Source organism: Geotrypetes seraphini, chromosome 1 (genome assembly GCF_902459505.1).
Source record: "Geotrypetes seraphini chromosome 1, aGeoSer1.1, whole genome shotgun sequence".
Lineage (NCBI taxonomy): Eukaryota > Metazoa > Chordata > Amphibia > Gymnophiona > Dermophiidae > Geotrypetes > Geotrypetes seraphini.
Genome location: NC_047084.1, coordinates 273092289 through 273114782, shown reverse-complemented (window position 1 = coordinate 273114782; position 22494 = coordinate 273092289). Strand labels below are relative to the sequence as shown.

Below are 22494 nucleotides of genomic sequence, written 5' to 3'. Positions count from 1 at the left end.
CCTCGGCCCTTGTCAGGTTGGGTTTTCAGAATTTCCCAAATGAATATGCAGGAGATCTTTTTGCATACAATGGAAGCATACAAATAGATCTCATGCACATTCATTGGGGAATTCTTGAAAACCCGATTGGATTGCAGCCCTTAAGGACTGACGTTGGATAACCCTGTTCTAGAGGATAGCAATAGATGAAGTTCCAGCCAAGAAAAAAAGGAGTTATCAGTGGAGTGCCTCAAGGTTCATGCAACATGTTTAGTAGGAGCCGGCCATCTGAAAATAGACTTAGTCGTCCTGCAGGGATAATTGAATATTTCACGAGACTTCCTGGACGAAACTTATACATTGTGAGTTAGACGATGTAAAAGCAAAAAGGTATCCAAAGTGACCAGATAACCACTGCAGAGACAATGTAAAGACCCCCTCACACTGCCACAAATATCAGAATAAAAACATACATACCTGTCTCCAGAACATAAGCACCTGCTATAGGAAAGCCTAGTAGAGCTGCATACAGGTGTCTTAAGTAGCCTGGAGGTGGACTAATGAACCATAGAGAGGAGGACCCAGGCCCATAAGCCACTCTAACCATTACATTCATGATGGAAAATGTGAGTCCACCAAACCTCCCCCAACCCTACTGTACTGCCATATAGGTAGCACCTGAAGCCATAAGGGCTACTTGGGTTGTAGACAGGTAGTTATAGTGTGTTTTGGGGGACTCACCATATCCTATAAGGCAGTTCTGATGAGATGTTTATGTGGCACCCTTTTTGTGAAGTTCACAGCAGTGCCCTGTAAGGTGCCCTACTGCTCTGTTGCCAGGTCTGGGTGTCCAAATGGTCTTGTTCTGGGTGTTTGGGACAGACTAATTTTTGGTTGAAAATGTGGTATAAAGATAGACTTACTGGTGGTCTGGACAATCAATGGTCTGGATGTCCAGATAGCTGATTTTCGGGAAAAAAAAATTCCTTGATGTATTTTTCAAGAATGGACATTTTTCCACTGCCGACTTTGGGCGTCTAGCACCATACGTCTGAATCAGACTTAGAAGTTTCTTTTGATTATGTCCCTCTATGTATATAAATTAGGCTGAAAATTGGCCATGCCACAGAAATGGAATGCTAGAGTGCACAGAGACAACAATAAAGACTTGACTCAACATGAGCTGTGTTTCGACTCCAGAGCCTGCTTCAGGAGTCTAAATCTTATGTAGCTAAAAAAGTGGACACTAGAAAAATAGCTTCTCATGTAAAAGTAACTTGCAAATTATGTGGAACTAATCAAAACATGATCTGAGTGTTGTAATGTTTTTTTTGAGAGAATACTACTAGTATGCTGCTTTTTTCTTCTACCCCGCTGTTGTTCATTCTTTATATCAAGGATCTAAATATATGTGCCCTAGATTAGAAGACAGGCAGGAGAGAAGAGATATGATAGATTGGATAGATTTTATAGTCTTCAACTGCCATCATTTTTAATGTGTCTATAGTTAAATGCCTCAAAAAGCAGATTTTTCAGTGGAACTAAAATCCTGGAAAGGGGGTCATCATCGTAGACATATTTTGATAAGATGCCAAAGAAGTTGCAATATTTGCTTTTGAGCTAATATAATGGCAAACTCTGCTGGGGGAGCAGTCTCCTCGATGGGTGAAAATCCTTGCTTCCAGCCTGCTTAGCACAGCACTCACTCTCCAGTGCTGGCAGTGTGATCAGTTACAAAGGCAGAGGACCAGTTGTGCTAAAGCTAATGCATCACCAGATTAGCACATCTAGGCCTTGAGTTCCGACACAGCTCATGGTGCTGCCATCAGAGAGCAAGTGGCATGTGGGAAGCAAGTGTTGGAAGCACATGTTCCAAGGGTTGCTGACCTCTGTTCTAGAAGAAATGATTATGATGAAGGGCTCAAAAGGGATGAACACAGGAGTAATGTAAGACAATCTATCTTCACAATGAAAAGGAATCGCTTTCCAATGAATGCAATGGAGATCAAACAGTAGCGGAATACAAGAATGCTTAGAATAAACACCAAAGGTTATTAGCTACAAGATGGTGGTATTTCAGGGATGTCAGAAGAGATAGGCCCTATCTACTGTCAATTCTTATATGTCCTTGTACTATGCTGTGGCTACTGTCAATTCTTATATGTCCTTGTATTATGCTGTGGTAAAAAGGGGATACAAAATCTAGTTAGTAATCAAGATTTTGACCTGCATTTTACAAATACGAGTCCTAGATGAGTTACATATTCAGCAGGGCTGGCTTAACAATTGGACCAACTGAGGCACTGGCTCAGGGCACCACAATTGCTAGCTTCTGACATCACTTGGTCTAATGCAGTGGTCTCAAACTCAAACCCTTTGTAGGGCCACATTTTGGATTTGTAGGTACTTGGAGGGCCTCAGAAAAAATAGTTAATGTTTTATTAAAGAAATTACATTTTTGCATGAGGTAAAATTCTTTATAGTTTATAAATCTTTCCTTTTGGCTAAGTCTTAATAATAATATTGTAATTTATAGCTAAAGAGACATATGATCAAAAAACTGTTTTATTTTACTTTAGTGATTATGATAAACATACCGAGGGCCTCAAAATAATACCTGGCAAGCCGCGAGTTTGAGACCACTGGTCTAATGTTTAAGCCTTTCTTCCCCCTCCTTCCCTTGAATCTGGGATCTCTTCCTCCCTCCTTCGGTCCAGCATCTCTTCCTCCCACACCCCCCCCCTTGGGTCCAGCATTGCTTCTTCTCCTTTCCCCTCATTGGTCTTCCCTCTGCTGTGTCCCACCCACAGATAATTGCATCAGCCCTCCCTCCCCCACTCTTGTAAATTCCGCTTGAGGCTTTTACATGCATAAATAGCACTTTTCTCTGCAGTTATAGCATTATCCTTCAGATATTTAAAGGGGCCCTTGTCCAGTGTGCCCTGGTAAATTCTGTCATGAACATTGCTTGGTTTTTCCCTCGCCATCATTCTGCATTCTTCTATTTAGCCCCAGCATTGTGGAAGTCATTACTCAATACTTTAAGGTCTGAGTTGGTTTTAAAATCTTTGATGTTCTCTTTAAAACTCACTTTATCGGCAAGTGTTCAGAGTTCTGGGTCTTGAGCCCCAATTGTGGAATAAAATAGTGTGTTACTTTTAGTTTACTTTTATTCTACTCCATTTTATTCATGCAATATGACTGGGGATTTGTATGGTTGATTGCTTCCTGTCACACGTGGAGTTCTTTCTATACACATTGTAACGGGGTCGGAGCTTACGACTCTGCTAGGCCCGCACCCCGTTCACTGTAGAGCCTCTCCGGCGTGCTTCCCGTGAATAAAGGAAGTCCTGCTGGTTCACGTCCACTCTCAATGCATGAAACAAAAATCAAAAGAAGTCAGTTCACAGTTCATATAGCAATCATTTTTATTGTGGGTGAATGTCAGGTTTTGACTTTCCATCAGTCTCAACTCCACATCAAAGGTAAGTAAAGAAAAACAAAATAGAGCTGACCAAAAGTGTCAGGACTCAGCTCTCACCTTAATGCAGGTACTGTTACACAAGTAGCATAATCACCCTCTGACATCATCGTGACTTTAGCATCAAAGGATAATTCAAAAAAAATGTTACTACCTTCAGGATCAGTCAGGTAGGCAGTGCCGTTGCTAATACGTGCTATAGTGCTGTATCCAAGCCTCAGAGATAGACAGGCTTGCACCCCAAGCAGCTCAATCAAAGCTGTTGGGGGAGGAGGGGAGTAAGTGAATCCACAATTAATCTTTCTGCAATACAGAATGCCACAATTGGCCCCACAAACCCAACCAGTATGGAAAGTGGATTCTCCCCAATGATTACTTCCCTCATTCAACTTATAACAGCACCAGTCCATGCAACCCTCAATGTCCTAGACCTTTAAGTAAAAAAAAACGTGTTTTTTTTTTTTTTCTTTCAAGCAGGCAAGTCAGCACAAGTCCCTTTTAGCTCCCAGCAGCACAGCTTGCCTGAACAATGAACAACCCGATAAACAATGCTCTATTTCAAAACTACCCAGACCTGCCACTTAACTCTCCTCCATGCAGATATCTTCAGGCATTCCGGTAGATTCCAAACAGTCCATGGACTCTAGCATTGCTGGCTGGCTGGCCATAGGGTCTGTGTCTGCTTCAATCATTTCCACATCTTGGAACTCGGGAGGACAATCAGGAGAGACCTCTCTCTGGGCTGGCTCAGAGTGCACTCCCCTTCTCCTTCTCAGAGCTGCCTCTAAATTGTCAAGGCGAACACGCCCTGTTCTCTGAGGAGGAGGAGCAACTTGGCCAGTTTGCCTAGCTTTCCTGGGGGTTTTAATTATTCCCTGCAGCTGGGAGTTCCCAGAGGGAGTGGAATTCCTCCCAGGCTGTTCTAAGCTGTTCTCCTCATACTCCTCTACTCCCTGGAGATCAGTTACCTCAGGAAATAAGGGCAATACAGATTCCTCCCTATGTTTGGTCACAATCCTATCCCCGTGGTTGGCTCTCTGTATGACAAGCCTGGGTTTAGCAAAAACCCGTTCTGACACTAGCTGCGCTTTCGGGGTAGGATTGTGACAACATGCATTCATCATTGGCTGTGCATCTCTGACATCAGAGGTTGTCATAACCAGGCCAGTACTGGGCAGACTTGCACGGTCTGTATATGGCCGTTTGGGGGAGGATGGGCTGGAGAGGGCTTTCAATGGCTGGGCGGGTGTAGATGGGCTGGAGTAGGTTTTGACGGAGATTTCGGCAGTTGGATCCCAAGCACAGTGCCAGGTAGAGCTTTGGATTTTTGCCCAGAAATAGCTAAGAAGAAAAAATTTAAATTGAATCAGGTTGGGCAGACTGGATGAACCATTCGGGTCTTTATCTGCTGTCATCTACTATTTTACTATAATAATGTGACTCCACCATGTTTATGTGTACATACACACACACACAAAGAGACAAAAAATATGACATTTGAAATCATCATTTTATTAACAATAATAAATGTTAGCTGTTTTACTTAAACAAGCACACAATCAGCTTGAGAACTATTAACATCCTTCAAAATAGAGAGTTGCATGGGGACAGAAATCCCACCCGTCCTCACCGACGTCAGCGCTGACATCAGGGAAGACTTCCAGTCGGCTATGTGTGCTGCGGCAGGGCAGGTAGGAAAAAGAAGATGAGCCTCATGGCTCGAGTTGTATTGAACCCCGCAGGATTCCTGTGACCCTAGGGGGCGTCCCCACGGGATCCCCGTGACCCTAGGGGGCATCCTCATGGGATCCCCGTGACCCAAAGGGGGAACCCGCGGGATCCCCGTGGGTCCCTCAGGATTCCCGTCGTCCCCGTTCCTGTGCAGCTTTCTACTTCAAAGTAGTCTCCCATCACCAATACTCTAAACCAGTGTTTTTCAATCTTTACACCTATGGACCGGCAGAAATAAAAAAATTATTTTCTGGACCGGCATCGGTCTGTGGACCGGTGGTTGAAGAACACTGGGCTAAGTCGTGGGCCAGACCCCGCCCATCTCTACCCAATGTCCACCCTAGACCCCGCCCCCATAATAGTGCTAATTGCACCTTGCACGTCCCATGCCTCATCTGGATGCCTTCCCTCTGACGTTGCAATGTCAGAGAGAAGGCTTCCGGTTCAAGCGCAGGATACCCGTAGGAGCCACTGCCCGTGACTTTGTGCACTGAATCAGTTAGGAAGAGGGAGCTGGCTCGAAGATAATACCGCATCGATTGCACCGTGGATCGGCGGTTGAAGAACACTGTTTTGGGCCTGATGCACGTGCTGGCCCTGTGGACCGGCAGGAAATTTCTGTGGACCGGCACTGGTCCATGGACCAGTGGTTGAAGAACACTGCTCTAAACAACTGTCTGCTGTGTGAGCTGTAGCATTGTCATTTAGGATTATGGCATTGTGCAACAGTTCTGGATATTTCTCCCGTACTGCACAACACAGGCGGTACTGCAGACATGACTTCACAGTGTGTCCCTCGCAAACTGGATGATACACAAGGCAACTTGGGAGAGACTACTTTGAAGTATGTTGACAGTTAGACAGTTTCTGCTTGTACTTTGTTGTTCATGTTGTACACTGTATGTATGCCATGATAAAACGATGACTTCAAATGTCATGCTTTTTGCTTCTCCCCTACCAGAGACCACTGCACTCATCTCTCATCTGGTGGCAACATTAAGAAGTACATGTTACACACTTTCAAATGTATATATTAGATTTCCAATATTGGCACATTTTTGACAGGGGAAAAAAAATAGTTGCCTCGACTTACGAATCAACCCTCATATTTATAAATAAATATAACTTTAACCTCAAATTATATATACATGTTATACAAATCTTATATATAGATATATATAATTTGAGGTTAAAGTTATAAGTTTATGTTAATGTTATGATTTTATGTTAATTTGAGGTTTGATATACCACCATTTCTGGCATGCAGATGACAGTGGTTTACTATATATATGTTTATATATACCCAGAAATGGTGGTATAACGAACCTCAAATTTACATAAACATCTGGCAGAAATAAAAGCAGGGGTGAACTATAGTCACTACTGCCTGCAGAAGTCTCTCTCTCCTCTTCACCCCCTATGCGTTATCCTCCGGAGGACAGGAGGAGTTGGTAACGGCACTTCTTGCCTGCTGTCTCCTCATTCACTGATTTTCCCCTGCAGTCAGTAGCATAAGGAACCTTGTAGTCTTGTGAGACCTGCCAGCCTCACTTGAGACCCTCTGGTGAGCAGCCCTCCTCGGTGACGCCTGCCAGCACGAAGAGAGCAGGTGAGGGCAAGGAACTGATATGATTATGCCAGAGACCATCATACAGGTCTTCACACATTTGTGGACATTTAAAGATGTATTATAGTGGGTTGCCCTACATGCTTCTTTTCTTGAGGCCCACCAAAGAGTTAATCCTTCCCTGCAGGTGATGCTTAATGATTTGGTAGCTAAGGGAGTAATGTTATAACCGCTCAACTGAGTTGGGAGGCCAAGCAGACACCTCTTTTAAACCTGTTTTATAAAGCTAGATGTTTTCATAAAACATTCCCACAAAAGCAGCTGAACTTGTAGCTATAAATAACCCAACATATGTTTTCACCCACTCGCAGTCTGCTGTGATGTGTGAAATGCAGGGATACTCAATTCCAGTTCTCAAAGCCAGGTTATCAGGATATCTATAATGAATAAAAGGGCCGCTAAAAAGTTCTCAACCCAACCAAGAAGAGAATGATGTGGAGCCATGAAACTTAAAAGTTATTCCACACTTTTCGTGACAGTTTTTTTGTTTCATTTCATATCATTGAAACAAAAAGTGTCAAAGTGTGGAATAACTTGTTTCATGGCTCCACATCATTCTCTTCTTGGTTGGGCTGCAAACTTTTCAGCAGCCCCTCATATGCTTGAGATAGATTTGCATACCAAGGAAACAGTGCATTCATATCTTTCTCATGCATATTCATTGTGGATATTCTGAAAACCTGGCCTGGCTATGGACCTTAAGGACTGGAACTGAGTAGCCTTAGTGTAAAATACATATGAATGTGTGTATACTATAAAGAATATGTGTAAAGTGCATTTCTGCCTCTGGTCTGCCCTAAATCCATCCTCAGGTTAGGACAGTCTTATACGAGACATTTTACATGTGCATAATGTTTAAAAGCCTTTATAAAATTACCCCTTAATGTCTTTTGCTATCAACAGTGTTGCAACTGTAAATTTAACTTAATTACGTGCATTTTATTTATTACATGTTGATTAGTAAGATTTCATACCTTACTGCAGTGGTGTAGCGAGGGTAGGAGGTCCCGTCCCCCCGGACCCTTCTCTCCGCCCCCTCTGCTCTTTCCGTGCCAACCTCCCCCTGCCACACCCCCATGCCACACTTGCACCCTCCGTCCCCATCCCTGTACCTTTTTAAATCTTTGCCAGTTTGAAAAGCTTCTCCAGCCTGCTGCTCACTTCCTGCCCCTGCGACCCTGAAGTGATTTCAGAGGGAGCCAAGCCGACGCTAGCAGCAGGCTAGAGTAGTTGCTTGCGCTGGCAAAGATTTTAAAGAGGTACAGGAAGGGGTGAGGAAGGGAGGGCACGAGTGTGGTATGGGGGTGGCAGAGAGGTTCTGGCGCCCCCACTAAGACAGTTCTAAGGGCGCTCCGCCCCCCCCCTCCACCTTCTCTTACTACGCCACTGCCTTAATGTTATGAAGAAATACTATGCTTTGCATTTTTAAATTCATTGGGGCTGAGGTTGTTTCACTTCCTGCCTTCTCCGTCAGGAGTAGGTAAGGTTTTATGTATTTTCTCTCCACGGTAAAAGCACAGATTGGACTTCATTCTGAGTACATACATCTTTGCTGAATTTAGTTTAATAGACTGTTAGACTGAACGTTACTCTTTGCAAGGCTCAGTGGAACATTTTTAGATAGATAACAGTGAATAAAATCATATCATGCAACAGATTGTCAGTTGCAGTGTTCAATTAGCTTTAAAATAAAAAAAAAAAGAAAGAAAGAAAGCTAAAGTTCTTCTTGTTTTATCATTGTCTAGGTCCTCCTCACATCGCTGACAAAGTGATCCATCGACAGTCTGTGAGGCTAGGGAGAACCATTAAGCTTCTCTGTCCAGTTGAAGGTGATCCGCCCCCTCTTACTATGTGGATGAAAGATGGACGAACAATCAACAGTGGCTGGACACGATTTCGCGTCCTCCAGCAAGGACTAAAAATCAAAGAGGTTGAAGGTGATGATGCAGGAACCTACATCTGCAAGGCCACCAATGGGTTTGGGAGCATCAATGTGAATTACACCCTCATAGTAATTGGTGAGTACACTAGTTCAAGCTGTATGTACCACTACTATTTCACTAAAGGGCAGATCTGATGAGACAGCAACAGCCAGTATGATAGCAGTGTGCATCCTTTAAACTACAGTATTGAGAGAATCAGTGAAGCAAAAAGACTTAGTGCAGTGGTCTTCATTAGAAGGCCCATGAGCTGATGCTGGCCCTCCGAGACCTATGGGGCAGCCCGCGGAACCTGTCTAGAATTTCATCCCATCTCTCCCTGGTAGGATCTGGAACTTTATTTATCTTTTTTTTCATAGTGCTCCACTCTTTGGGCCGCAGACAACATGAGTGAGGTAAACATGGTACTTTGGGCAGCCCCGGAAACATTCCCTTTGCTACAGCTTTTTGTCCCCATGGTAGGAAACTGTAGCAAAGGGAAAACTTCTGGGGCCACCAAAGGCAGTGTGTTTACTTCACTCACGCTGCCTGCAGCCCAAAGAGTGCAGCCCTAGAAAAAAAAGGGGGTTAAAAAAAGTGCCGGATTCCGCTGGGGGAGGTAGAGGATACTACAGAGAAGCTGGACTGTGGAGTTGGGGAGGAAAGGGTAAAAAGATGCCAGACCTCTTCGGGACGAAAGAAGGAAAGGGGAGGACAGCAATGCCAGATCACATGAGGGGGAAGGGAAGGAGAGAGAGATGTAGAGCAGGGAAGGAGGGGAGAGAGATAGAAGATCATGGGAATGGAAGGAGGGATATGGACCATGGGAAGGGAGAGGGAAGAAAGGAGAAAGAGATGCCAGACTACAGTAAGGGGGAGGAGGGAAGGGAAGGAGGGGAAAGATGCCAGACTCCAGAGAAGGTGAAAGAGATTCCAGACAATGGGAAAAGGGGAAGGGAGGGAAAGAGATGTCTGACCACTGGAAGGGGAAGGAGGAGGGGGAGGGAAGGAGAGAGAAATGCCAGACCACAGTAGGAGGGAAAGGAAGAAGGGGGAGAGATATGTCAGACTGCAGGAAGGAGAAGAGAGTGATACCAGATCACAGGAAGGGGGAAAGGGAAGGAGAGAGATGTCAGACCATGAGAAGGGGTTGGGGAAGAAGGAAGGAGAGAGAGATGCCAGACAAGGAAAGAAGGAGAGAGAGATGTCAGACAACAATAGGGGGAAAGAGGGAAGGGGAGGACGGGATAGAGATGCAAAACTATAGGAAGGAGAGAAGAAAGATGCCAGACCATATGAAGGGGGAAGACGGAGAGGGAGAGAAAGGGAGGCTGCACAGGGATGGGAGGAGTGGGGAAGGGAAGAGAGATGGATGAAATGCTGTTTAGGATTGATGGAAATAGGGGAGAAAAAGGGAGGAGATGGTGCACATGGATGGAGAGGAGGAGAAAGCATGAAAAAAATTAGACAGATTGAGAAGAAAGCAGAAAAATAGAAGAAAGTTGAATGTTAAAAGTTAATACCAAAGATGAATGTAGGGCAGAAAGTGAAGGAGAGAAAAACAGCAAATGGATAAGAAGGTCCTGGAAACAGAGTTAAGAGCAAAGACAGAAGGAAGTGCAGCCAGACTTGAAAAAGATAATCATAAAAAATAAAATCACCAGACAACGAAGGTAGGAAAATGATTTTATTTTTGATTCAGTGATTGAAATATGTCAGTTTTGAGAATTTGAGAATCTGCTATCTATATTTTGCACTGTTCAGGAAAAAATGCATTTGTTTCTGTTTCTCTGGTGTGCAGAGTCTGGCATCTTAGGGCTTCATTTGTGTATATTAGGACTTTTAGTTTCTGGTCCTATATTTGCATACGGTTTGTCTGTGTTCTGCATTGTGTGACCAAGGCCAGGTGTTCTAGTAGGAATGAATGTCTTGAAGCGCTATTGGCATCATGGCTCCAAGTAGGAAGATATTTGTTGGCTATCCTTCAGCCCTTTTTGACCTAAAACAGCCCTCACTTAAAAATTTGTGAAAACCACTGACTTAGTGACATCACCAATGCGAATACATGTATTAACTTGCTAGAAAATTTCAGAAATGGAAATATTAGAGAAACCTTTCTCTTCTCTAGCTCTCACTAGAATTCCAATTCTAATATACTTTGTGACATGCTGTTACAATTATGCACAGGTTTTGTAAATCAAGGTCTTGCCCTGTCCTTTACCCTCTAGACCCTGACTGTGTATTTCTTAAACATTGGCAAATACTGTGTAATGAAATTAGATCACGTAAGTTACTGCAAGGTTCTCCTTAGAGATGGTTGTCATTCTGCTTTTCCAACTATTCACCATTCTCTTGGTTATAGCGTTAGTTACTATTCTCTGGCCTATATTCTGGAGTTTCAGGGTGATGTTTTAATATTCTAAAACCTGGCAATAAACAAAGAGGATGTGGTAAGTGAGAAATCTGAAGTTGGGTGTCCTAACTTAAAGAGATGAAATGAAAAAAACTCAGCAATGTTGATCTATTTACCGGTTATTAAAGCAGATAAGTTTGTGAAACAAATCTGGCAAAGCAGTATTTGGCAGAGTATATAGTAGATCTATATGGTATGTCTAATTTGTAACATGCTCTGAGAAAACTAAATTGATAACTAATACTGCTATATAGGGGGTGATTTACATATTGCCTGTATAACTTATTCCTATGAACTTTCTAACAGTTTTCAAAGGAAAAGTAAAGGAGTACTTTCCCTTTAAAAGTTACTTGAGGAAAAACTACCTAAAGATACTTGCAATTGATCTGTCCAAACCCCAACCCCTGGGAATGCCTCCACTGAATATAGGTAAAATAGAGCCAACCTGTCAACTAGGCAGACTAGGGGCTAGATGCAGTAAAAGCAGTTGTTAAGACCATGTGGGTTGCTGTGGGCCAATTTTTTTTGGCTGATTTCTAAACAGTGATTGATATTCAAACAGCTGCCCATGCAAATGAGTTTTACGGAGGGCAGTCATAATCCCATCCAGTCGCTCGCTTAGAAGCCAGCACTCACACATGCGCAGAGCCAGTTTGGGGAAGCCTGGAAAGGGAAACCCCAAAGCAGCCTCCCACCACTTGGCTACTGGGGCTTTTCCTTATTTTTTTTAACGACACAGATGTTGCGCATGTATTACACATGCACAATAGCTGTCCCATTTTTAAAAAAGTGAGTCGAGCTGCTGCTGGCCCCTCCCTCCTGATGCCCTTAGGCGTCTGAGCCAATCAGGGCACTAGTCCCCTCCCCATGCATCCCAGGATGCACAGAGAATCGGTACACGATTGGAGTGTTTAGTGCATCTACCCCTAGGTGTCTAACCGGAATGGCACAATTTGGGGGTGGGGTGGGGGCAGAGACACCAACACAACACTCAGGATTTCTATAGGAGACTCATTGTAGCCAGTTAGGGATATTGAGCATCTGCACATGTTCAAGGCCTGTTGAATTCTACTCCTACTGAAACAGGAATTTCAGAGGGGGGATGGAACCTGACAGGCCTAGAGCATGTGCAGATACGCAAAGTCCTGCGCCCGCCGTAATGAATTTTCTATAGGTAAGACTTCTTGTTGGTATCAGTACTACCCTGGAGGTACTAGGAAAGGGACAGAAGCTGTTGAACCCCTCACAGGGGAAGGTGAATTGCTGAACATCTCCCAGGGAGAGAAGGAGAGGTGCTGGACAACGAGGTAGGGAGGGAGGTGAGGTGTTGGACTATGGAAGGGAAGAAAAGAGAAATGATGGACATGATGGGGGAGGGGTGAATGCCATAGCTGAAATTTCAACTAGCAGCAGGTCTTCCCAAACTCTGGGTTCTGGACCGGCCCTCCATAAAGATATCATTGGTTGCAAACTTTCTGTGGCTTTGTGTATGGAGTTGTGAGCATAGAAAGCTTGATAAGCAGTGGCGTAGTAAGGGAGGGGTGAGGGGGCGGTTCGCCCCAGGCACCATGTTGGCGGGGGGCACCAGCACCCCTCCTCTCCACCCCCCCAGCCTCTTCCCACTCCTCCCTGCACCATGCATGTGCCCCCCTTCCCTTCCCCATACCTCTAGTTTAAGTTATTGCTCGTGGCGGTCGACAACATGCTCCTCGCGATGTCACTTTCGGGTGCTGCGCATAGAAAATTATGTCAGAGGGAGAGCTGATGGGGTCGCAAGAAGCATATGGTTGACCATTGTGAGCAACAACTTCAGCGGAACGGGGGAAGGAAAGGGAGAGCATGCACGGCAGGGGGAATCGGGGAAGGAGCGGGTGGGGGAGGCGTTTCTCACCCTCGCTAAGCTACTGTTGATAAGTGCTGGTCTAGAGCATCAAATACCCTTGAGCCAGCCCTTGATTTGCGTTTAATCAAAATTTGAATAGATTTGAAACTTGATAGGGTTAACAGATGTCCGGGAAAACCCGAACATGTCCTCTTTTTAGATGATTGTCCAGGTGCCTGGAAGGATTTCCAAAATCCGGCAGTTTTTCCAGGTTTTGGAAGGCCCCACGCTCGGGGCCATGTCTGGATGCCTCTGCACATGTGCGTGTGACATCATTGCATATCAACATCCGCACATGCGCAGAGGACATTCAGATACGGCCCTGAGCTCGGTGAAGGAGATAAGTGGTTTGCAGTGGTGGGGCTGAGGTCAGGGCGGGGCTGGGGGTGGAATGGGGCGGGGCCAGGTATCCTTTTTTTTTTTTTTGAGGAGACCTGGTAACCCTAGTTATGGAGCTAGGCATTAGGGATAGGCTGACCAAAATGTTTCATTTCATTATGTTTCCTATGTCATTTGCAGTAGTGGTCATTTTGTTTTGGTTAGTCTTCATTTTCTTTTCAGGGACAATGCAGTTAGGGGTGCACCCTCTTTGCAAATAGTGTACATTATCATCAATAAATGTGTTTTTCTGCTTGATTTCATTTGTTAGCGACATGCAATGACATAGGGATAGGTTGTTGACATTTCCTATGTCCTAGTAAACAACAGCCCATCCCCATAAGATTTGCACTCACATGCAAAGAGCCAGTTTCCATGTGTGGAACGTTGTTTTATCTACAGAACTGACTCTGAGAATTGCCCTAATAATGAATGTTCTTTTAGAAGGGTGACATCTTTATAAGCCAGATCTTTGTAAGCTCTTTGTTGACTCGTGTTCTCTGATAGCTGAAAAATACAGCAAACCCAAAAATAGTCATGATGTATTTTTATTAAATTGTACTGTACACGTTTGAAAAGCAACCTGGCTTTTCATAAGAACGTACGAAGATGTGGCATGCATTCTGTCTCTTTCTTTAGCCTGGTTATGCTTTTTGGGCATCCCTGGCAGATCCCAGTGAGAAAGTTCTTTCGGCATTACTCACATAAGAATCCCTTTACTAAGGTGTGCTAACTGATTTAGCACACCCTAAATGCTAAGACACAAATTATATTCCTATGAGTGTCTTAATATTTAACATGTGCTAATTGTTAGCATGTGCGAAAATCAGCACACCTTAGTACAAGGACCTCTTGGGTAAGAGAGCAGAGAGAGACAAAAGTCTGCCTAACAATTATATAGGGACCTGTTCAAACCTCTTTTAAAATCAGCTATGCTTCTAGCCTTGATCTCATTCTCTGGTACTACATTAGTATGTTAACTGAAAATAAATCACTTTGTGAAATTTCTTATATACTGCCTCCAAGCTATTAATGCAGTGTACATTTGGGTCGAGTAAGTATTTTTCTATCCCTGGAGGGCTCATGGTCTGAGTTTGAATCTGAGGCAATGGAGGGTTACGAGACTTACCCAAGGTTACAAGGAGCTGCAATGGCATTAGAGCTAGGTTTCCTTGGTCCTCAGCCTACTGCTGTAGCCACCAGTTATTTGAGCTTAGAACCTAACTGTAAAGCCCGTAAAACATTGTCAAAATCATACTTCTTACAACAAGCTTTTGTTTACTCCACAAAATGACCATACCTACAAGTTGTTCTCAACTGGTATATGTGGGATGTTACCTGGGAGACATTTGGGCAGTTTTTCTTTTAGTTGGCGTATCCCAGGACTCTGTCTTAAGACCTTTTCTTTTCTCTCTCTACACTTCCTTCCTCGGTGCCCTGATCTCTTCCCATGACTTCTAGTATCACCTATATGCTGATGACACCCAGCACTCTCTACCCCCAAAATTTCATTCTGATGCCCCTCGGTATCTCTCCTTTCTTCTCTCTCCTTATACACCTCCCAGAGAACTCCGTTCATCAGATCAGCTGCTCTTAGCTATACCCTTCTCCTCTACTGCCAATTCCATACTTTGTTCCTTTTATCTAGCTGGCCTTAGTTCTTCAATATTTACTATTATTTTCTGATTCTAGATCCTATGTGTTCATCCCATTCTTTTTTGAACTCTGTCACTGTTTTCCTCTCCACCACCTCTCGGGAGCACATTCCAGGCATCCACCACCCTCTCCGTAAAGAAGAGTTTCCTTACATTGCTCTTGAGTCTCCCACCCCTCAGCCTCAAATTATATTCTTTGGTTTTACCATTTTCTCTTCTCTGGAAAAGATTTTGTTCTACATTAATACCTTTCAAGTATTTGAACGTCTGAATCATATCTTCCATGTCCCTCCTTTCCTCTAGGGTATACATATTCAGAGCTTCCAGTCTCTCCTCATACGTCTTTTGGCGCAAACCTATCATTTTTTTTTTTAATTTATAAATTTTATATTACTTATCAAGCATATAAACTTGTACAGAAAGAAATTGAACTTAGATCTTATTCAAAAAGAAAATACATGGTATCGACCATCAGATATAAGACAATTTACATTTTAGGTTCAATTTACTCAAGTCCACATAGATCCAAGATTTACTATTGGTAGAAATTTAAGAAAATACAATAGAAACAAGAACTTGAAGCTAAGAGCAAAATGTGGTACATATTTCGTCTAACGAGCTTGAGATTTTAAGGTTTTTCTTTTCCCAGTCGGGTGAGTGACAGGAAAGAAGTTAATTGAAATGGTTCGAAGAAAACATACTTATTTGCTTGGTGATGCACAATACACTTACAAGGATGACGCAAGTAGAAAGTAACCCCCAAAGCTAAAACTCCTGGCTTAAGTAATAGAAATTCACGCCTACGCTTCTACGTCTCACATGATAAATACGGATACATCTGTATTCTCTGGCCAAGGAATTGTTTCTGTCTATTTTTAAAGAATAGTCTCAAAATCCATGATTTGTCTGGTTGCAAAGCTACAGTTATTATCAAAGTTGCTGAAGTAGCAATTTCTTTATCTGACGTCTCAAGAAAAGCTGAGACATGCATAGCTTCTTGGTTTAATAGTCCTTGATTTTGGGGTTGATATCTTAAAGGTAGATAATAAACCTGAGAAAGTGGAGGTAAAAGTTCCTCCGATATGCCCAAAACCTCTTGAAAATATTTTTTAATCATTTCTCTCGGAGCCACCATTGCGACCCTAGGAAAGTTTATCAACCTTAAATTATTACTCCGTGACATATTCTCTAAAGTTTCAATTTTCCTTCTAAGATTTGTATTATCTTTGATTAAGGTCTCTTGTATGTGTTTAAAGGAAATTAAATCTTTTTCAATCTTCTGAGTATTGGATTTAGAGTCATTCAATTCTATCTTAACCTCTTTCAATTCCTTTGTATGCTCAATCAATTTTCCTTCTATATAATTAAAGTGGAGATTTATGGCTTTCCCAAAATTAGCCACAAGATCCCAGAGAGCATCAAAAGTCACCTCAGAGGGTTTTTTTTAAGAAAAGTTTGCTCTTGGCCAGTGAAAAAGTACTCACCACTCTGATTCTTCTTGTTCTTCCTCCAACTGGGTAATCCCCGCTCCTGCAGATGAAAATTCCTCCGGTTCCTTGGATTGGCTCTCCCGTTGGATTGCCCCTCCTTCCAAGCTTTCCAGCGATGTCTGCTTTGCCTCTGGTGATGGAAACAACCCTTCCTCCAGGGTTTTCTCACCTCTTGGAGAACTAGTTTTCCGGGGCTGCGGAGGCGAATGTCAGGGCTAAACGTTGTGTCTGGCCCAGGGAGAACTGACCTCCTATGATTTTTGTCGCTCTCCTCTGGACCACTTCAAGTCTTCTTATGTCCTTCGCCAGATACAGTCTCCAAAACTGAACACAATAATCCAAGTGGGGCCTCACCAACAACCTCTAAAGGGGCATCAACACCTTCTTTCTTCTATTGGTTATGCCTCTCTTTATACAGTCCAGCATTCTTCTGGCAGCAGCCACCGCCTTGTCGCACTGTTTTTTTGCCTTTAGAACTTCGGACACTATCGCCCAAAGGTCCCTCTCCCCATCCATGCATATCAGCCTCTCACCTCCCAGCATTTATGGTTCCTTCCGTTTATTAATCCCCAAATGCATTACTCTGCATTGAATTTTAGTTGCCAGATATTAGACCATTCCTCTAACTGTCTCCTTCATGCTCTGTACAGTGCTATGTACATGTGGTAGTACTATAGGAATAATTAATAGCAGTAGTAATTGTTAATGGTCTTGTAAGAATATTATATGACTATATTTTTCTTTTGCTAGCTTTTACAAAGCTGAGGTAGAGGTTTCTACTGCAAGATAGCAAGATAAATTCTCCGACACTCATAGAATTCCATTGAGTGTCGGAGCATTTACCTCGCTGACCCGCAGTAGAAACCTTTACCACAGCTTTGTAAAAGGAGCCTTTTATTTTTATGGAGTTCATTTTCTTTCAACAATTTTATGACTATAAACTGCTTAGAACTGCTGGAAGCTGTACCGGTATATCAATTTTTGATAAACATAAACAGAGGCTATTCATTCTCTATAAAATGTCTCTCTGAAATTTCATGGAGTGCCCCTGCATTCCATTATTTGATAAATAATCATTCCCTATTAATTTGTTCGTGTGAGAAAACAGCAAGGCAAGTGGTCTACTAGATCCAGTATGGAGGAAGAAAAAGAAGTAGACCTTGATACAACAACATAGTCTATTCACACATACAAAGTCACAGAGATTGAAAGCTGATGCCTGACATGGCCATGTTTCTTCATACACAGACAGTGTCAGAGGCAATGAAGCCCATAGACTTCATTACCTGGTAAACAATGTTTACTCTCCTGAGTTTGGCAGTTAGTGAAGTTTGTGGTTTTTACATCCACTAGTTTCATTCCTTTATTTTTCTGCATTGGCTTTATCTTCCTGGCGCCCCTTTTTCACCCTCTGGCTATCTAGTGATCCAAGTAGCTCACTGAAAGATTTTTATTTTTTACCTCTGTGTAAAATTTCTCAAATTCTTTCTTGGCCTATCATACTGATGTTTTATATCTAACCTGCCAGAGCATATGCTTTTTTGTGTTCTTGCTTTTACAGTGGTACCTCGGTTTACGAGTGCACCGGTTTGCGAGTGTTTTGCAAGACGAGCAAAACATTTGCAAAATCGGCGCCTCGGAAACCAAGCGAGCTTTGATTTGTGAGCGTCCTCCCCCCCCCGCGAACCGGCACCCTCCCGCCGCCATCGGTACCCCCCGCCGCGACCTGAGGTCCCCCCATCCCACCCGAACCCTCTTCTTACTTTGCTGTAGCCTCCGCAGCGGCACCGGCACCAGCATATCCTGTGCGTGGTGCCTGAAGATCTGCTTCCTGTGCTGGGCCTTGAGCATATGCGCATGCTCAAGGCCTGAGAGTTCATGTCGAACGTGAACTCTCACGTCGAACGTGAACTCTCAAGGCCCAGCACAGGAAGCAGATCTTCAGACATGGGCACCACGCACAGGACATGCTGGTGCCGGTGCCGCTGTGGAGGCTGCAGCAAAGTAAGAAGAGGGTTCGGGTGGGTTGGGGGGACCTCAGGTCGCGGCGGGGGGTGCCGATGGCGGCGGGGGTGTGCCCGATGGTGGCGGGGGGTGCGGATCGCGGGAGGGGAGGGTGCCGGTTCACGGGGGGGGGGGGCGCCTTTGGGGGAGCAATGACGGTTTTCGTGGGGGGGGGAGCAGTGCTGCTGGACTTCGGGGGGGGGGAGGAGGGGGGGTGAGAACCTATCAAAGCGAGTTTCCATTATTTCCTATGGGGAAACTCGCTTTGATAAACGAGCATTTTGGATTACGAGCATGCTCCTGGAACGGATTATGCTCGTAATCCAAGGTACTTCTTTTCTATATTTTTTTAAAGAATTCCCCCCCTTTTTTTTTTTCCTTTAAAACACTCTTTCATAGCTCCACTGAACTCTGCTGACAGTCATTTGATCTTTTCTTAACCCTTTTAAATGTCTGAAATACATTTTTCCTAAGATTTAAAATATTCTTTTTATACAATATTCACCTGTTATGCAAATGTTTTTAACCTTTGCAAGTGCTTCTCATTTCCTCATTTTATCAGTTTTCTTTTGTGAATGCGAGCAAACTAGTTCTACTTAAAAATTGCCCTCATGTGAATGCAGCGGCTTTGACTGCATTATGACCACAGTTGCTATATGGCTTCACCATATTACTTAGAGTCCTAGAGAAGGATCCTCTTTTAATGTATTAACATTCCTGTGATTAGTAGGAATTGTTCTTCATCCTAGAAAATTTTCTGTAAAGCATTAAAAAAAAAAAAAAAATGCTACCCAGGAGGCTAAAAGAAAAAGTGTGAGACGAACAGAGATCTGGGAAGAATAATACAACCAAAGGTTTAAATTAAGAGTTTGTGCTTCTGACTATTTGGAGGCTTACAGGCCAGAGCACTCCTTGGGGAGCCAAAGGAATGTTCTCCGCGCTTACTGTTATTAAATGACTGCAGTTAAAAAAATAATTGTTATAATATGTGGAGCGAACACATAGAATCATAGTGCTTTCGATGAAAGGCCTTGCACATTGCTTTTCTTGCACCTCCAGAATGTGGGTTTGTGAATTGCTTTGCTGTTTGGACTATGAAAGGCAAGTAACAAGTAAACATGAACAATATTGTATACCACTATATCTGCAGCATGAAATGAAGTTAAAGAGCCCGATATTTAAAACAATTTAAATGGCCAGGAGAGGCTCCTGGACGTTTAAATCATCTGCCAGTTGCTAATCCGGCGTAGTCAGTGGCACTTAAGCAGATCGTCTCAAACCAAAGAGAATTGACCCCAAAGAATCCACAGAGAGAAGAATCCAACCAAAACGAAAAACAAAAAAACATAAACCAAAGCAAAAAAAAAAAGCACTATGGAATAACGATGATCCTGAAATGGACTTTAAGAGAGTCAAAGTTCGAATTATACAGTAAATTGCTCCACATAAAAAAATATAGTTAATAATCCACATACAAATCATAAGGACCTAGTCTGCCAGAGTCATCACTTGGCTGGTTAAGTGCCGATATCTGGCACTTAACTGGCCAAGGTAATTGCACAAATAGAACTGACTTTGAGGTGGTCCCATCTCCATGTGGTTCACTACAGCCGGTTAAGTGTTGAATGTTGAGAACCCCTAGGATGCGTGGCTATAGTCATGATTGACAGTGATAAAAGTTTTTACAGGGTTTATTTATTGATTTTGGCCTTGCTGTACTGCCTTTAACTGTAAAACAGAGTAAGGCAGTGTACAGTCTAAGAAGTACATTAAATTAAAAGAACAACAATGACTTGATAAGATAGCTTTATTTACACCACTACACGACATTACAATGCTGCGGACCCCAAGGGGAAGGGAAGGGGGAGGGGCTGGGTGCTCAAGAACTGGAGGCAGATAGCAGCAAGACACCATCCAGATTAACCTGAGAAAGCGGATGTTAAACAAGGGCACTGGAGAGTACTGGTTAACTTTTACACTGAATTACTGAGAGGTTTTATTTCCACACAAAAAAATTATTCTATATATTTCAGTTGTTTAAGTGGAGCACACTATCGACAGTAATAATCAGTCTTTAGAGTTTCATATTATCTCTTTTACCGAGAGCTTTTATGGCGGAATATGGAACTTAATCGGCTATGCTTCCGCAACTCCTCTATACTCGAAAATTTAATGCTAGAGCCCAGACTTGGCACGGCATTGAATTTCTGGGAATAACGTCAGCGATGGTCAGTAAAACACTGATTGCTGCTGGCTGAATATCGGGCCCAAAGATTACAAGCAGATCTCTAGAGCAGTGTTTTTCAACCTTTTTTACACCTATGGACCAGTAGAAATAAAATAATTATTTATGTGGACCGGCATCGATCCGCAGACCGGCGGTTGAAGAACACTGGGCTAAGTTGTGGGCCAGACCCCGCCCATCTCTACCCAATCTCCACCCAAGACCCCACCCCATAATAGTACTAATTGTAACACTATTTTTTCCATTCATTTTTCATAGATACACACAGTATAATCTTATTAACAATACATAATGGTTAACCACAACATTAAACTGCACAAAGCACACTGACAGCAGATGTAAATTCTCGGAATTGACATAATTCAATCACTAAATTCACAAATAAAATCATTCCCCCTTACCTTTGTTGTCTCTCTCCCTCCATGCTGTGCCTTACCTTCTGGCTTGCTCCCGCCTGGCCATTTTATGTCACTCCCGGTGTTATCTTCAGGCCGCAGGCCGGCTCCCTCTTCCTCACTGATGCAGTGCACAAAGCTGTGGGCAGCGCCTCCTTGTGCGTCCCACGTCTCATCTGGAAGCCAAGGCTTCCGGTCCAGGCACAGGACACGCGTAGGAGCCACTGCCTGTGGCTTTGTGCACTGAATCAGTCAGGCAGAGGGAGCTGGCTCGAAGATAACGCCGCATCGATAACACCGTGGACCAGCAGTTGAAGAACACTGTTTTGGGCCTGATGCACGTGCCAGCCCTGTGGACCGGCAGGAAATTTCTGTGGACTGGCACTGGTCCACGGACCGGTGGTTGAAGAACACTGCTCTAGAGCTCTTAATTGATCAAATTCCAATCATAGTGCCAAGTGTTTTTACATTACTAGGGTCATTTTGAAAGGCATTTCCATCAGTAAAACAGGGTTTGTTTTTTACACTGCTATTGCCTTTTATAAAAGTGTACCTTAAGGGCTCCTTTTACAAAGGTGCGCTAGCGTTTTTAGCGCACGCACAAGATTAGCGCATGCTGTAGTGCGCGCTAGCCGAAAAATTACTGCCTGCTTAAAAGGAGGCGGTAGCGGCTAGCGCATGTGGCATTTTAGCGTGCGGTAAACCCGCTAGCACACCTTTGTAAAAGGAGCCCTAGGTTTATGCAGATACAGCCTGTACATACTTAAGCTGATCTGATCTGAGTGAAGACATTCCTGGGGGAAGGGCGAATTAGTTTATTTGTGTACAGTGGTGCCTCGCATAACGGCCGCCTCGCACAGCGAACGCTGCGCACAACGAACTTCTTGTCTTGATCCGTACAACGGACTTCGTTTCACACAACGAAGTCGCCCGAGCTGCATCGCTTAACTGGCGCTACATATTTTAAACCTCCCCCCGCCGCCACCGCATATTTTTAAACCTCCCCCCGCCGCCACCGCATATGTTTAAACCTCCCCCCGCCGCCACCGCATATGTTTAAACCTCCCCCCGCCGCCACCGCATATTTTTAAACCTCCCCCCGCCGCCTGGGCCTGCGCTGATCTCTGAATGGCTGCAGTCAGCTCTCGCGGGACTCACAAGAACTAACTGCAGCCATTCGGAGATCGGCATGGGCCCACACAGGCGTGCAGAGGAATTGCTCCTGATCTCTGCGCTTCTGGCCTGTACGCCACTGGCTGGGAAAGATGGGAGGAATTAAAAAAGGTACCGAGGGG

The 22494-nt window shown here is 43.8% G+C and overlaps 1 protein-coding gene across 6 annotated transcripts in view; it reads left to right on the top strand.

Annotated features, from left to right (window-relative positions):
* The window catches only part of FGFRL1 (fibroblast growth factor receptor like 1), a 490351-nt gene that overhangs the window by 254791 nt on the left and 213066 nt on the right, over positions 1 to 22494 (top strand). For all 6 annotated transcript variants that reach the window (XM_033951607.1, XM_033951581.1, XM_033951626.1 and 3 more), the window contains one exon: positions 8564 to 8836. In XM_033951607.1, the coding sequence (XP_033807498.1) occupies positions 8564 to 8836 (273 nt within the window). The remainder of the gene's footprint in view (positions 1 to 8563; positions 8837 to 22494) is intronic.